At 57.1% G+C, this 16,881-nt stretch overlaps 1 protein-coding gene across 22 annotated transcripts in view; it reads right to left on the reverse strand.

Annotated features, from left to right (window-relative positions):
• DYSF (dysferlin) overlaps positions 1–16,881 on the reverse strand; it is a 222,320-nt gene that overhangs the window by 94,306 nt on the left and 111,133 nt on the right. For all 22 annotated transcript variants that reach the window (XM_070798437.1, XM_070798445.1, XM_070798453.1 and 19 more), the window contains 4 exons: positions 16,724–16,838; positions 16,341–16,446; positions 15,948–16,090; positions 14,080–14,253 (listed from right to left, as the gene is read on the reverse strand). In XM_070798437.1, the coding sequence (XP_070654538.1) occupies positions 14,080–14,253; positions 15,948–16,090; positions 16,341–16,446; positions 16,724–16,838 (538 nt within the window). The remainder of the gene's footprint in view (positions 1–14,079; positions 14,254–15,947; positions 16,091–16,340; positions 16,447–16,723; positions 16,839–16,881) is intronic.

The raw sequence follows: 16,881 nt of genomic DNA on the forward strand, positions 1-16,881 counted from the left end.
CCACCGCCTCTGCCACATGGCACCCCCTCATCGAGGATGAGCCCCAGCAGGAGTCAAGGCCCCCGGAAAAAACAGGAAATGTGCCAATCACACGGCAGCCCGCCCTTCCAGACCTGGCCTTCTAGGACATAAGTTCCACCAGCCTCTCATGGCAGGAGCCCAGCAGAAGGGCCAGGGAGAGCTGGACAGCCTTCCTCTGCCATCTGCTCCCTCTGCATGGCCCTTCCTCCCCTCTCCTCACACTATCATCTGCCCCAGTCCCTCTTCCCAAAACCTAAGCACGCCCACCCTTGAAAGAAAACCCAGCCTCCCTTCCCATGGCCTTTTCACCCCACCCAGGTCCACCCAGCGTAGCCACACCCCAAGGCCTTTCTGCTGGGCCACACTGCCCTCTACCCAGCAGCAGCCAGTTCCCAGGAATCTCCACCTCTCCCCAGGCCCTGCAGTTTCACCCCCACCCCCACCCACACCCACACCTCCAAATACAAGAGGCGCGGCCACTGACATGCTCCTCCTCTCCAAACCGTGCCCACCCTCAGGGCCTAGCTCCAGGCCCCTGGTCCAAGAAGCCTCCCTGGACACCTGTCCCCTTCAATCATGTCCTACCCTTTGTGACCCCATGGACTGTAGCCCACCAGGATCCTCTGTCCATGGAATCCTCCGGGCAAGAATACTGGAGTGAGTTGCCATTTCCTTCTCCAGGGGATCTTCCTGACTCGACCCAGGGATCAAACCTGGGTCTCCTACAGGAGACCCAGAATCTACACTGCAGCCAGATTCTTTACCATCTAAGCCACCAGGGAAGCGCCAAGTATCTGTGAGTGTGGGAGAGTTCTACAGTGTGTCTCATAGGCTGCCTGATTGTTAAGAAGATGAATTATATGCTGTGTTGGCACACAACTTGGCACATAATAAATCAATAAATATTTGCTATTAATGATCTTATGAGAGAAATAAAGCATGGGGTGGGGTGAGGGGAGAGGTCATAAACTATGAAGTCAGTAATTGTGCTCAGGGGTGGTATTCATATATCCTGTATTTGTTCAAAATTATTCCAGGAGCTGGAAAAGTGGACATTTCAGCACAGAGCCACAGTCCCGGAAGAAATCAAAATCAGTGAGTCAAGCAGTCAGTCTCTCTCAATACACACAGACACACACACACACACACGTGCATACACACACACACATCCACACATGTGCACACACACACAGGAGAGCAGGGAGGGGGTCACACAGTGCACAGGTGAGAGCCCAAAAGCCACCACGTTTACAATCCTCGGTCTCGGCAGGTGTGAGCCCGGCCTTGCAGCACCGGCCCCGCCACCCTTGCCAAGTCCAGCAGCTAACGGGTCTGGTAACAGGGTCTAAAAGGCCACAGGCGGGGCCCGACTCGGGGCCCATCAGGTGCAGGGACGCCCAGGAAAGCAGGTCAGGAAGCTAGAAACGGTGCGGCCAGCCCCCAGGTGCCACAGGGCTCAGCGCCCCCAGCAGCTCATAACCTTGGGGTGGTGGCGGGGGGAGAGTCTGGAGGGACTCTGTAGCCCCTCATCTCAGCCAGCCACACACACATACGCACTCCACTCACAAGTAGGGCGCTGAGGGGAGTGTCAGGAGGGAAGCCACCTCTGGCAGCCACGGGCCCCCGATTCCTCTCCCCGCCGGGGGCCAGCAAGGGCCGTCCATGCCCCACTGAACGGCCTGTGGCTGGGCCTTTGGCAGCACTTTCTGGGTCTCCGTCCAAAGGCAGGGCTGCCGGCCTGTGATGAAGAAAAGCGTCCTCCTCCCTGGGGTTTCCACGAAGGCCAGGGCCAGGTGCCTCAGAAGCAGCTCAGTCCTGGCCCTTGGCAGGCCCTGGCACCGATGGTGACACCCTCCAGAGCAGAACCGCGCTCCTCCAGGAATGGCCCTCATGCTGCCGAGGCGCCTCCATCCGCCCATCCTTCAGAAGGGGCCCGCAGCCATCCACCCTGGTCCACAGGGCCTCTGTCCACCCCCATCCCCATCTGCTGCCAAGGGTGGGAAGAAGCTGGGAGAACCAGGGCAACAGACACACCTTGAGCCGGGCTGAGGGGCCCCCGCTAAGCTCAGTGACCCCGAAGAGCTCCAGTCCTGAAGTCAGCCTGGTTTTCACACTGGGCAGAATTCTACCCACGCAGCAGCCAGTGGCTTTATATCCTCCGGCCCCATGACCCTCCCAGGGGCACCTGGGCTCTTCACACATCCCCTTCAGACCCTGGGAGCAGAGTGGGGGCCAGCCCTCCTCCCAGTCTGGCTGCAGCCTCTGCACTGAGTCCGCTGCAGTCAGGACACTCACTCCCATAGGCCCAGAGCCCTGCTGCCTCCACACGCAAACCACCCCCAGGGCCCCCTTCCCACCCCAGGCCCCTTGCAGTGTTCGCTCTGCCCTACTCTTTCCCTGCCTGTCTCCTCAGATGTCCAGTCTCACCTTCAAGGTCACCTTGCTGGGAGTTGGGCACCTCCTAGGTGCTCCCACAGAACCCCACATTTTTCCCTTACTACATATACCACCTTCCATTGTAAATCTCTGTTTTCCTTCTCTGCCCCTCTCACAGAGAGCTCTGGGCAGTTCCCCACCGTGTACCCAGCAGAACCCTCACCCACAGCGGTGCTCAAGGAGTAACTGGAGGAAGAGTGAATGAATGAATGAATGAGCACACACCTTTCTGGGGAGAGCTGATGATGAAGGCCAGCCATCGCCCAGGTCAGGGGATCAACCTGTGCATTAACACAGATAATCCAGCGCCACGCTTTTTCCACTTGGAAGAGTACTTTCGGCTTTCACGTGTGGACGTGCACAGCTCAGGTTCAGGGAATTTCTCTCAAAGCAAACCATGCAGCCTCATGAAAAGCTGGTTTGGGAACTTCTGGGAAGCATCTCCCTCCCGCCTGCCCTCCCCTCTGACATTCCGCTTGTGTTTATTAAACACGTGCTTTGTGCCAGGTCTTTCCCACATTCCAGTTGGAAAAGAGGTACTGCTGCTTGTGGAGACATCAAATGTCAGCTCCCCAGAGAGGCCACCCCCGTCCGAATGTCAAAAGCCATGCTCACATCCACACCACCGCACATCCACACCACCGCACACCCAGCCCACACACCCCAACCCCACAAAACAGCCCTCTACTCTCTTCAGCTTTCCTTTTCCTCACACCACTCACCACCCTGCGTGTTTGCTATATGAACATTTTTGTTTCTTGTCTCCCCGGGCTGTAGAATGCAAACCTCACAAGGGCACTGCCATGTCCACAGGGCCTGCTGCAACGCCCGGAGCAGAGAAGCCCTCGGCAAACATTTACTGATCAAGGAATAAAATCCAGGCCTGAGTCCCCGTCTCTGTGAGTGCCTCTCCTATCTCATATTTTCTGGAGAGAATTATTTGGGGCTAAAGAAAATTTCTGGGTGGAGACTGATTTGAGGGATGGACACCCTGAGATAGCGATGGTGTCAGCAGAGAGGAGAAGCGAAGACCAGTGAAGGTTCAGCGGAGATGACCCAAGGTGCCACCCTCAGCATCCATCCTCACCTCGGAATCCTGCCAACACCTTACCACCTTACAACAGGGATTGTCATTGCTCTGTCCTCAATGCCGGCAAACACAGGCAACTGCCGTGTGGCGGGAGAGCAACCTGCAGCTCCCTGACACTGCAGTGAGCATGCGCAGAGCAGACCATCAGGGCAACTCATTCATTTTACAGACCCTGAAGCTCGACATAGAGAACATCAGGCTGTCAGCCCCCGGGCATCGAGCTCCACGTCACACACTGGGAAGGTGGGGGGAATGTGCCTGGAGCTCACCACATGGGTCGGAGGAGGCAGCTGGGGATGCCACTGGAAAATCCAGTTCCTGAAACTGATTCCTCACCGTGAAGTGGCCATCGTGGTAACACTCACCTCGATGGGCTACTGAGGCAAATGCAGGGGTTTCCAGTCTTGGCACTGCTGACACTTGGGGCTGCATAACTCTTTGTTATGGGGGCTGTCCTGTACATTGGATGTTTACCAGCATCCCTGGAAGCTACATATTAGATGCCCATAGCTGCCCCCAGCTCTCCACTGTAGCCACCAAAAACATCTGCAGACACTGTCAAATGTTCCCTGGGGTGGGCGTGGGATATAAATTGTCCTCAGCTGAGAGCCACTGGTGGAAATTAAATGAAATGTACCACGGCCCTGGACAGGTACCTGGCACATAATCAGATTCAGTGGTGCCAGTTTAACTCTTCCATCTCACCAGTCTCACGCTAAGAAATACCTTCCCCCCCTTAATCCCGGTCCTCTGACTTTAACTCTGGAATCCACCACCATCCCCCTGCCGCAGGACCTTTGCACTGGCTGTTCTCACCACCTGGAATGCCCTCCAGACAAGCTAACAAGTTCTTTCCTCAGCTCAGTCATCAGAGGCCTGGACACTTCCTTGACTACTGCCCTGCCTTCCTCAGCAGCCCCTGCCCAAATTCTCCAGACATCTCTGCTGCATCCATCTGTCCACGTGTGTAAGTAAGGCACGCACATTTCTTCATCCCCCGGCACCCAACCCAGCGTCTGGCACTTAGTAAGCATCCAGCGAAGATTTATCACATGGATCACCAGCATCCCCACCCTAAGGTATGTGCACAGCGCTCGGGTCTACAGTCCCAGGAAAAGGGAAAGAAACTGCATCAGACAGCACCTCACACCCTCCTGGAGCTCAGAGTCAGATGTCACCCGAGAAAGAGCGGGATGTAGGCTCACTTACCCCCCAGGAGGGGCCATTTGGAATGGAACAGAGTGGGCCCCCTGTTCAGGAAGGCTTTCAGGAGGAGGAGAAGAAAGAAGGGTGCTGAACAGGAGGAACAGCAGCACGCTGAAGGCCTGACCCCCACCCCCAAGATCAGGGAAGACTTGGCTACAGGAGTGAGGCCAGGGCAGGGCAGAGTTGGGAGAAGTAGGGCTGGCTTCCTTGTGCTCTCACTCAGACAGAGCCCTGAGCAGAGCCAGGCTGCAGGGCCGGCTGACGGTCTGGTTTCCACCCACCCACCTTCACCCCCACTCTACATTGACACTCTTCCCCAGGCCAGGCCCGGGGCATTGGGTTTCCCACAGTCACATTCCTGCCTCCATAGCTCATGCCGATGTGACTCCCAGGCTGGCGCTGGCAGCCACGCGGTCTGTGGCCACGCACTCGGTCTTGGGGCTAGCTGTGGGAGGGAGCCTGCTGCTCACCCAGGGACTGGGCGGCCTCCAACCCGCGGCTGCCCTGCTGGCGGCCTCGGCTCCCTGGAGGTGCCTGAGCTCAGGAGGGTGAGGAACTCTCCTTCCCAGGTATACCCGGCTCCTTCAGGCCACCCCCACCCCGAGCCAGTGGCCAAGCCACCTCCTCTGCTGAAGGCGGACGTCCCGGTACCCCGGCCACCACACCGGGAGGAGGTAGGGAGGTTCTCTGGAAAGAAGCAGCCTAGGAAGGGGACTCCTTGACCCACCTAAAGGGGATCCAAGACCAAGCACCAGACCACTGGTGTTTCTGAAAGTCTTTCTGCACATGGGCTGTCACACACATGCCTCCTTCCTCTGACAACACTCACACCCCCACACAGGGCCCAGAGGTCTGGTTCAGGATCTAGAAAGTGGAGGCAGGGAGGAGCAGAAGGGGCCAGAGTCAAGGTGGATGCGGCAAAAAGACACAAGCTGAGCAGCAGGGCTCCGCAGGGCTCAGTGAGTGGGGGACAGAACCACAGAAGCCACGCTCACGGCGGCCAGGAGACGGTGGAGCCTGCGAGGTGGCTCCAGGGGCCCCCAGGGAGACCCTGCTCCAGCAGAGTCAAGATTATGGGCTTCAGGGGCCAGCCGCACCCCACCTCCACCTTATGGGAAGGACTCAGTTCCCTCGTAGGATGGAGCCAAAGCGACAGGAAGCGTGCTGCAATGGGGAGCCCCCATCTCTTGCTTTAAGTAGACAGGATCAGGAAACCCTCGAGAGCAGCAGGAGCTGGAGCCGGCTGGCATGACTCAGGGGAGATCATTAAATCTCCGGCCATTCGCAAGCCATTTGTTAAACACAGCCATTTGTAAAAATTAAATCATATGAACGTGTAACTTCAGAAATTATTTTTAAAAGAAAGGCAATAAATCCTCCAACTCATCACTTCCAAATTACCCCACGACCTTTGTGAACCTGCTCCTGACACGCTTTCCATCTCGCGTGTCTGTGATGTGGAAACTGTATAAACGCTGTGTGGCGGTGAGCTGCGCCCGTCTCCTCCATACCCACGGTCTGTGACTTCACATGGATAGCTTGAAACTGGCCATGGCACGGATAGTTACACCATATCGGCAAATGCTGCAGATAGAGCTGGATTTGTTCTCTGAAGGTTTTTTCCAGAGAGCCAGTTGTACAACAGACAGGCCTCAGGTGACCCGCCAGGATCTCTTCTTCACCTGGGCTCTGCTGGGACATGCAATCAACAAATGGAGATACAGAGAAGAGCGCTCTAAGCCCTGTACAACCCCACCACTATCCGCAAGATTTTCCATAATGTTCAGGTGTGAAAAAGAATTATTACTTGAGGAAATACCGCTAAAAGAATCGTTGCTTGTTTCCTCTGTGCCTCAGTTTGCTACTCTGTAAAATGGGAGCACCGATAAACACCTACCTCTTAGGATTGTCAGGAGGCCTAACTGAGACGGCACACGAACAGGGCAGAGGGCACTGCCTGGCACGCAGCGCGGGCTCTAGAACAGTTCAGCTTTGTCCACACAGGGCCCGAGGGCTCTGCTGCAGCCACCCAGTGGCTGTGGCGGCCGGACGACAGCCGCAGGCCACGCGCACAAGGACGAGCGTGGCCGCGCTAACACAGCCTCGTCTATACCAAGAGGCAGAGAGCCGGACTGGGCCGCGGGCCGCCGTTTGCCAGCGCCCGCTCTGTAGGGGAGATGGTTATTTTTGCTGTGCTGTTAGCACCTCCGTGAGTTAAGTGAGAAAGCTGAGGCCTGGAGATTCATGTGTTCCCCCAGGTCGCCTGGGAAATCCGCTGGCAGAGCCCAGGATCTCCCGGGACCCCCTCAGGGCTCTTCCCAGCTCCTGCTTTCCTATCAGAGCTCAGCACCTGAGCAGGGATCTGGGTAGGATGGGACTAAGTGCCAAGTCAGGCCCTGGGGAGTCCACACCCGCGTCCCTGCCCTGGCTGCCTGGCCCCAGCTTCCAGGGAAACCCCACACAGGCCCACAGGCCAGGCCAGAGGAGGAGAACCCTGTGAAAGAGGAAGCTCTGGAACACACAGCCCTCCCTTCCCAATCAGGGCTGATTGCAACCTTAAGTGGAATAGCAGGCGAGTGTGCAACCCCATTTAATTTACAGCTGGAGCCAGGGCTTGAAAGCAGCTGTGAAACTCCTTACAAAGCTACTGGCCGGCCCCCCGGGAACTTGAGAGTGGAATTAGGAAACCTGGAGAATCCACAATGCCACGTGTGGGCTGGCGCGAGTGTCTGTGTTTGTGTGTACGTGTGTGTCCCTCCAGGCTTTCCAGGTCTCTGAAGTCTGCAGAGCACACTCAAATGGGTTTCAGGCCATGCCAGAGTGCCTCTGTAGTCAGGACAACTGTACATCCTGGTTGGCCTGGAATGGTCCGAGCTTAGCCTGTTTTCCAGCATGAATTTTAAGTCTCTAGACCAGACAATGGGCTTCCAGGTGGCGCTAGTGGTAAAGAACCTCCTGCCAATACAGGAGATATAAGAGATACAGGTTCAATCCCTGGGTAGGGAAGATCCCCGGGAGGAGGGCATAGCAACCCACTCCAGTATTCTTGCCTGGAGAATCCCCATGGACAGAGGAGCCTGGCGGGCTACAGTCCACAGGGTCGCAAAGAGTCGGATACGACTGCAGCGACTTAGCATGCATGCAGACCAGATGATAAATTATAAGGTCGCCCTAGCAACTGTGGACGCAGACCCTCATGCATGTATAATGGCACACATGGGGACGCCTGTCACATTCACCCCACTGGAACACCCGGTCCAGGCTTGCCTCTGTGCTGACATTCTGTCTCAGGTCCATGGACACACACGTTTCAACAGACACACTCAGGCTTCAGCATCCAGCTCTTGAGCAAGATAGATCCGAAGTCTGCATATTTAGAGGATTCATGCAGGTGGTCCTTCTATGCAGGGAGTTAGCAGCCCTCAACTCTCCCCACAGCACAATACCAGGTGTGACAAGTGCTCCACAAGGACATTCAAGAGACACAGAGCCACCTTCCAATGGCCCACACACCCAGCCAGGGGCCTTGGCCACTTAATAAGGCCAAGGCCTCTCATCTCCCGGGAGCTGCCCTCAAAGTACCCACTCTAGGAAGTATGCCTAGGTGCCCTGCACATAACACCAGATTTCATCCAGGTCCAGAGATGGGCCTTGCCCTCCCCACCCACATCTGACCTCCTTTTCAGCCAGTTCAAACCCCAAATTACTCCTCTCTGGCACCAACCTCTCCCTGACCCCCTTCCTAGCATTTCCAACTCCCCAGCTGCCCTTCTCTGCCCCTGACTGGTGCTGGGGATTCCTGTCTCTATGGATCCTCCGCACTTCAGGTCAGGACCCATAGAGACGGCCCTGCCAACCAATTGGAGGCTTCATGGCTGGAGTCAGTGTTTCCAACTGCCCAGAGAGGGCACGCTGCCTGGCTACAAGATGAGGAGGGGGCTGCACCCTGCCCAGGAAGCTCCCTGGGACCCCACTCAAGGGTCCTCTGTGAGGGAGGACTTCATGCCCTAACAGCAGTGGGGAGATGAACCTGAGAAGCCTGGCCTTGGTTCTAGAACTGACCATGCCGTGCTGCAGGGCAAACGCCTTCTCAGGCCCGTTTCTTCTGGGATCACATTAGGGCTCAGAGTTCTAGAGCTGCGCTGTCCAACAGAACTTTCCATAAAGACAGAACTGTTCTATACTGTCCAATGGTAGCCACTAGCCAGGCATGGCAGTTCAGTTCTTGAAATGTGGCCAGTGTGACTGGCGAGCTGAATTTTCTTATTTTAATCACTTTAAATGTAAATTTAAATAGCCACACCTGGCTATTAGCGTAGTTCCAGAAACTCCGTCTCCCCAACTATAAAATGGGTATAATCATAAAATCCAGCCTTCTGGGGTCACTGTGAGGATGAAATGAGACAATGAACATATAGCTCTCAACCTGGTCTTTGGCACAAGGCAAAAGAGATTTTAGTAATTCTTACTCTATTTGAGACCCTAGCTTTTCTTGAGAACTGAAGAAAATCATAGGCCTCACCCTTACCCAACACAGACACACACTGCACACACCATATACATCCATACACACCACACACAGGCTTACACACACATGCACACAGATCACACATGCACACTCACAGCTCTGCACCCAATGTCAAGCACCCAGATGGAGAGTTCCTTCCAGCTCTAAAAATCTCCTGGGTGAGGAGTACACTGGCCGAATCTGCATCTCCTCCTCTCCCTGCCCAGGCTCAGGCATCTCAGAAAACCCTTCCAGACTCTGCAGGCCGAGCGCAGAGACGGGGCTCTGGAAAAATCCTCGCGCAAGGAGGGCAGGCACAGGGCAAGGGCCACAGGATGGATTCTGTGAGCTCATCCCCAGCAGCCGTCACCAGGGTTCTCAGAGAGGCCGGTGGCGTCGGGAGGGGGTGACTGGGTCGGAGCCGGCGGTGGCGGTGGCGGCGGCAGTGAGGGGTGTGGGGCGAGGAGAGGGAGGCTGGATGGAACACGCTATAATAGCAGCTTTGTACTCTGCTTCCCAGCTCCCTGGGAACGCCAGGAAGATTATGAAACCCGGTGTCTTTGGGAATGCCAGGATATTAGCTGGAAAAAGAATAATACGAAAATAAAATAATGCTCGCGATGGAGACAGCAGACGATTAGCAGACAGAGCCAGGGCCTCCCGCTCCGCAGAGGGAGCCAGGCTTGGCCCCGGCAGAAGGTTTCAGGGAAAGGCTGCCCGTGCTAATGAGCAGACAGGGCCTGCCTTCCAGCGAGACGTCTTCAGGAGGGGAGCTGGCAAGTGAGGCCCGGCCTGCTGGTGGACTCATGGGCCAGGGGACGGGCAGTAGGAGGCAAGGGGGCGCCATAGGCCTGGCCCTTGGGCCCAGACATCTAGAAATGTCAGATTACCAGCAAGGCTACCTGGCCACCACCCACAGTCCTGGGTTCCTCCAAGCTCTGCCTCCCCAGGGCCTCCTCCAAGAAGCTCCCCCATTAGATGCCGTCACTCTGGAATGACTCTCAGTCTGTACTTCAAAGATGCAGATTGTGTTGGGCTTATTTGCATTCAGATGTAAATATCCCTCCTCCTAATCAGACTGGGGTCTCCCATGAGCCAGGTCCATCAGACGGATCACTAGAAGAAAAGATCACCTTCTCCCACAAAGAAACAGAGAGGACATGTCACCTTTCCCTGCCTCCCTCTCTAGGACCCTGGCCACACACCTTCAGCCCGGAAGAGACAGCCCCCCTCCCCCAGAGGGGCATTCATTCAAGTAGGGGGCCGATATGACTGCCTCCCTCATCTTCAGGATGTTCTATGCAGCTGACATCCTGGCTACTCAAAGACAGTCCTGAGATCAGCAATGTCAGCATCCCTGGAGGCCTGTTAGAAATGAAGACTCTCAAGCCCCACTCAGACATCAGATCAAAAGTGTGCATTTTAACAAGATCCCTAGATAGATCCTAAGTTCAATTAAAACAGAATCACTTCTTTACATGGGTTATGTCTTCATTCCTTACAAGGACCCATGGATGTAGTAATTTTCATAAGGTAACAGAGTTGCTAAAGAGACAAGTAACCTATCCTTAGTGGAAGCAGAGGAAGCAACATTCAAACCAAACCGGTGCCATTCAGAAGCCTCACCCACCCACTTCCACACTCCTGCCAAGGGAATCAGCAGGCATCAGTGACCAGTGGGCAAAGGCCAGTACCTGGAACAATTAGATTGGTCCTGACGTCCAGAAAACCCAACCGTCTGCCCTGATGCTAGAGCATCAGTTCTCCCCGGGATGAAGCACAGCAGACTCGGGAATGGGCACCCAGGCTGTCCTTGGTCCTGGCAGGAGGCAGGTAAACGTGACCATGGAAGGACAGTGTGTGTGTGTGAGTGTGTGTGTGTGTGTGTGTGTGTGTGCACGCATCTGTGTGTGTGCTCTCATGCTGATGAGGGGTGGTCTTTGGCTCAAGTAGAGTGATCTAGTCAGTTCCTATCCAATGGGCCTGTGGCCCTGTCCAAATGCTGGTCACACCTAAAGACTGTGTCCTCCAGTCTTCACAGATCCAGCCACTCTGACCACTGTCCGCCTCTGGCTCCCTATATCAGCAAAGCTCCCCCAGGACTCCAGGCTTCACTGCCCTGATTTCTTCCACAGATCACAGGCGGCTCACATCTGCATCACTACCAGTCACCTTCCCATTTGACTTGACATTTGATTTCAGGGCTCCCTCACATTTTCTCCCACGTAAAGAGTAAACGGATTCGTTTCTCAGTTCTGGGAAATGCCCGCCTTCACTCTCCCAGTCACCGAGCCATGAAAGCTTGGCAGTGGGTCCCCCAGCCTCGCTCGCCTTCTTCCCCTCAATCCCCGCCAGCCCCGGAGCCGTCCACGCTTTCCTCCACGTGTCTCGGGGCCACCTCTGGCCTGGCGCCCTCTCTCCTCCCAGCCCCCTCCCTCCCCTCGCAGCTGACGCTCAGCCCCCCACACACCCGGTCTCCCTGCCCTGGGGCCGCCTGGCAGGCAGCCGCCAGATCCATCTTCCTCACACAGCACTTCACGGTGTGTGTCACACTCACCAGGGCCAACCGTGAACTCATCGCAGCCCCAGGCCCACCCACCCCACAGCCTGGCGAGGGGAGTGGCCCTACTGCCCATCCGGCGGAGCCTCTGACACCCGATTGACCCTTCCCTCCCCAAGCCTTGCCACTCTACCTCCGTCCATTCCACTCTCTTGGCTCCCACCCCAGATGGTCACCTGCTCCCAGATCTCTAACCAAGCCTCCTGGGGGTCTCGTGATGGAAGGCTCTCCCTCCCCTGCCATCCTCCATGGCTACTTGATGAGGGCCCTAAATCCCAGCTCTGACCAGGGCGCTCCTCCTCCCCTTGACAGTCCACACTCGCTCCCTACTGCTTATTCAAGAGCGCCGTGGTCATCTGCACTCTGTGCCCAGCACCAGTGAGTCTTGTTTCCTTCTCAGATGCTCTTCTCCCCAACCTGGTGGGGCTGTCAACCACAAAGAAAAGGGGAGCGTGACCCAAGACAGTCAATCAGAACATTCCGTTCCTCGCCCTCGGGCTCAGGCACTGGCATGGGCACAGGGCCCAGGAGAGCTGGTCAGTCGCACACGAGATGGCCCTGGCCTCCCTGAGAAAGTACACTCTCCCCCCTGGGGTCTCCAGCTGTGAGGAAAGAGAGAAGGCCAGCTGGGCTCTGCTGGCTGTAAAGACGGTGGCAGCCTCCGTCATGGGCACCATCTTTGCCACCACATGGAATAAGCCAGTGTGAGAATGGGGCCAAGGCCGCGGAGCGAGTCAGAAACACAGAGTCCCAGGGACACTGTGTGAGCCCCTGGCTCCTGCCAGGCCTGATGCCTGATTCACCTCGTGGTGAATCAGATTCCCAGCCATCTGAGCCTTAAGCTCTTTTCCTCTCTTCAGCCCACTTCGGTTGCATTTCTATCTGATGAAAACAAGCCCTGTCCCCTTAGGGGGCAGCACCCTCAGACCTGGCCCTGCCTCTGAGGTCTGCCAAGGTCTTTACTCCCTGCCCCTCAGTGGAAGCCACACAAGCTCCCCCACGCCCTGCCCTGTGCCCGAGCCAGGCCCCTTCCAACAGGACAAAGAGATCCCCGGCCGCGGCTGCTCCAGCCTGGGTGGCAGTTCCAACCCCCTGCCCTCGGGCACCGTACCAGCCTGAGCACCAGCTCAGGGGCCCAGAGAGCCCAGAGCTCCGCCCCCTCCTTCAGCCTCCCTACCACTTGGCCCCCAGACCGGGAGGGGCTCCCTCCAGAGCCTCTGACATCACCTGGCCCCAAGGGGGTTCCATCTCCCATACCGTCACCCCTGGACATGGCCCCCCGTAGGTCCTGGGAGTGGCCGAGCTTCCAGGCCCTGCCCAGGCCCCCTCAGGGCCACTGCCAGCTTCCACTCCTTTTTCTGTAGCCATCCCATCAGGTCGGGGGGCCCTCCCCACTGTACTTCCTGGCTGAGGGCTAAGACCCACTGCTCCTCACCCAGACCAAACACTTATATGTACTCAAATACACACACAGTGGGCTCATGAAGACACACTCAGATTCTATTAGCCAGTAAAGCTGGTGAGACCTACTCCCATGGGTCACAGCGCAAAGGCCTGTCCCCCACCCAGGGGGAAGGCTGTCCTATCTGGATTTCAGAGGTGACATCTCCTCATGGGCATCTCACCCCCAACTCTGGAAATCCCCAGACCAACAGAGCAGGGGACAGGCTATCCCCTGGTCCCAAATGTCCCCATGTGGTCCGTCCAGGAAGCGTGAACACATCTTTTCTGTGGAACACATCATCCAGACCCTGGATAACTTTGATCTGACCCTCACTCCACTAGCTCTGGGAAGGGGTCTCTAAGGCACCTCTCTCCCCAGATTCTCGGGACGCCCACGAGATAGCCTCTGCCTCAGGAGGATCCAAGTCCACCCGAGGACATTCAGGGTCTCTGAACCCCTCTGGCTACTCCCCTGGGCCGGGCCAAAGCCTCCCAGGCCCATCCCCAGGCCAGCTAGCCTCTTCAGAGGAGACAGGTCCCTTGGCCTCAGTCACAGGTCAGAGCACCAGAAGTCCAGGCCCTCTCCCTGCTCCCATCTCAATTGCCAAAGTAGTAGTGGGTCTTCTGGTGCCAAGAAACAAGCTATTCTGTTTCAGGAGAATACCCAGAGTGGTGTCCATATCCCCACATGCAACCCCAGGGGACCAAATTCACAGTCCCATCCCGGGGCCCCCTGCACCTCACCTTCGTCAGCCCTAAGCAGCCCTGGAAAAACATGTTGCACCCAGTCGACCCCAGAAAGGCATGGCCACATACCAGGGCCCCCTCAAGGGCAAACACAGCCGCAGGCCCTGTCTTCTCCAAGGGCTCCATGCGGCGGCGCCAGCGGCGACGACGAAAGGCGTCTGTCTTGCGGTACTCCAGATGGAACTTCCAGCCGAAGAGCGAGGCGTACTCCCAGCCCTCGCCCTCTGCCTCCGCCTGCCTGTGCTGCATGGGAGAACAGGCCAGACTCAGGGGCTGCTTGGCAGGTTGGCTGGCAGGGAGTCCCGGGCTGGGCTCCAGCTGTGCCCTTCTTGCCCTCCGGGACTCCCCACACGCACACCCTGCATCATCACCCTGCAGGTAGGAAAACCTGGGAGGGACCCCTGGAGGAGGGGCTTCTGAGCGGTTTCTGCAATGACAAGAGTCCCAGGTCAGGAAATCAGAGGCTCCCTGGGCTGTGGGGAGATCCAAGGAGCCAAGAAAGGAAGGTAGACTGAGCAGTGATGAAAACACTGGGCTTTTGGTTTGTTTGTTTATTTGGATTCTAGGTGGATTTCGTGAACCCAAGGTTTCCTTGTAATTTCCTTTTTCTTCTTCATATTCCGACTTATAAAAAAGGAAATGGATCTGCAATTCGGAGGCAAAATGAATAGCTCATTTCCCAGACATAGGTTGTTTCTCCATGAGGTGAGACCTACAACAGTGCGGAGAGACCCCCCAGACTTCCTCCAAGGGGGCCCTTTCCCATCTTGGAGGGAGTCCCAGAAGCCCCTTCCCACCATCTCATGACCTGAGATGATCCTCAGGGCCATGAGCTCAGCGCCAGTCCCAAGGCTGGCTGTGTCCCTCTGCAGGGCGATGCCGGTGGTGAGGGGGCAGGCGAGGCACAGCGCCTGGCAAGACTTCGCCTCTGTCCCCTGGGTGCCCTCATGGGCACAGTGGCGTCTGTCTGGTTCATGACACCAGGAACAGCCCAAAAGCCTGGCCTCTCCTGGGACCCAGTGACCTTCCTCTCTAGAGTCTCTGTAACCAAAGAGAGAAGGGACTTGGGTCATGCCAAAGGCTATTCCTGGACTGGAGGGGAGGCCTAGTTCTCGAGCCAAAATTCCAACGTGTGCCTGGAAAGGAAGGACACAGGCCAAGAGGGTTCCGGGGAGGCAGGCACGCAGAACGCGAGCGTCTGGGTGACCCCGGAAGCAGGTGCAGGCAGGTGTGTGCTCACACAAGCTCGCTCTGCACCTGTCTGCATCCTGGGGTATCTGGGCATGGCTGTGGGCAGGAGTGCTCACACTTGAATATGCCCTCTGGTAAATGCTGACTGAGCCCACCCAGGCTCTTTGACTAGCAGCACCCTCATCCGCAGCAGGCCCCTTCTCCGCGGAATTGGCCATGCTGGAGGGAACAGGCTTCCTGGGGAGGGTATGCAGCTAGCCCACCCCAGCAACCCCAGTCAGTGACTGATGGCTAAGGTGGTACAAACCCAGCCCCCTTGCCTCCAGGTGAGGAGAGCGCTGTGGTGCTCCAGGTTGAGCCCCTTTCTGAGCCACAGTTCAAGTCAAAACCGTCTTGCCTGGGACCACAGTCTTGCTCTTGGCACCCGAGAGCTCTGCCTCAACAAACTGCAGGTAGCCAAGCTCCTATCTCAGACTCTGCCCCAAGGCCACCCAGCCACAGACACGCCCGAGGCACACCTTCACCCCTTCCAGGGGATGCTGAACACATCCCCACGCATAGTCGTGGGCGTTTGGGTGCTTTCTGTCCATGAGCACCTGTGTGAGCGACACGTGATCTTCGAGCATCTCGAGTGCTTGTCTTGCACACGCCCCCTGCGTGCGTGTGTGCACAGAGGTGTGCACTGTGCCCAGCTGGCCTCCCCTGCCCAGGGCCTCACCTCTGCCCACCTCCACCCCCGGGCTCACCCGCTTCAACGCCTCCATCTGGCTGAGGTCCCTCCGGCGCAGACGGACCCAGCGCCGCCGCCGGTGTGTGTAGTACATCTTCTCGGCAGGGACCCAGTGCCTCGGCTTCCGGTCCGGCGGGATGGTGATGCTGTACTCCCAGCCTGGGGGAGAGGCGCCCATCGTTTATGGCCTGGCCATCTCCCACTCAGCATTTGGAGGACATTCACAGACTTTCAAGTGGCCACCGATTCCCGATTTGTAGTTTGAAGTAAGGACTCCCCAGGAGGTCCCCCAGATGAACTAGCCCAGTGAAGGCCAGTACCCCAAGTCCAAGGGCTCTGCCTCTAGTTGTCCCCACCAACATGCCTCACAAGACTGCTGGGTGCTCAGGGGGCTCCACACGCCGCCCACCTTGTTCATCGACAGCCCGATTCAGGTCCGTGGACCACTCTTCATCTTCCCACTTCCAGCCCAGCGGGCACTCGATGTCATCCTTGGGAAGCACCTTCTCCCCGTTCTAGAGTGACACGGGTCAGGCAAGCGTGAGAAGAGACGGATGGGGAGATGAGAAGATGCAACCTGACGCTGCACACTCTCAAAGCCCCAGGTGTCACTTGGGGTCCGTGTCCGACCCTTGCCAGACCTCTCACTGGCCCTGTGAAAGCCCAAGCATGGGTGCTGGGGCTGTGGGAGCAGGGGAGAACGTTCTTCTCTCAGTCACAGGCCCTTCCTGGGCCTAAATGCCCAGGACCCTGGGAAAGCAGAGCCCACTTGCCCCCAGAGCACCCCCTTACCACATCCGTGTAGTTGTCACTCATGTAGATCCACTGGCCTCCAGGGAGCCGGGTCTGGTTCTCAAATACCTCCTCCACGAAGCTCAGGTGGCCAGCATCAGTGTCGTGAAGCAGTCTGCGGACAGGGGTGAGTCAGAGTCTCTGCCAACACCCCCACC

The sequence above is a fragment of the Bos indicus genome, chromosome 11 (genome assembly GCF_029378745.1).
Source record: "Bos indicus isolate NIAB-ARS_2022 breed Sahiwal x Tharparkar chromosome 11, NIAB-ARS_B.indTharparkar_mat_pri_1.0, whole genome shotgun sequence".
NCBI classification, from domain to species: domain Eukaryota; kingdom Metazoa; phylum Chordata; class Mammalia; order Artiodactyla; family Bovidae; genus Bos; species Bos indicus.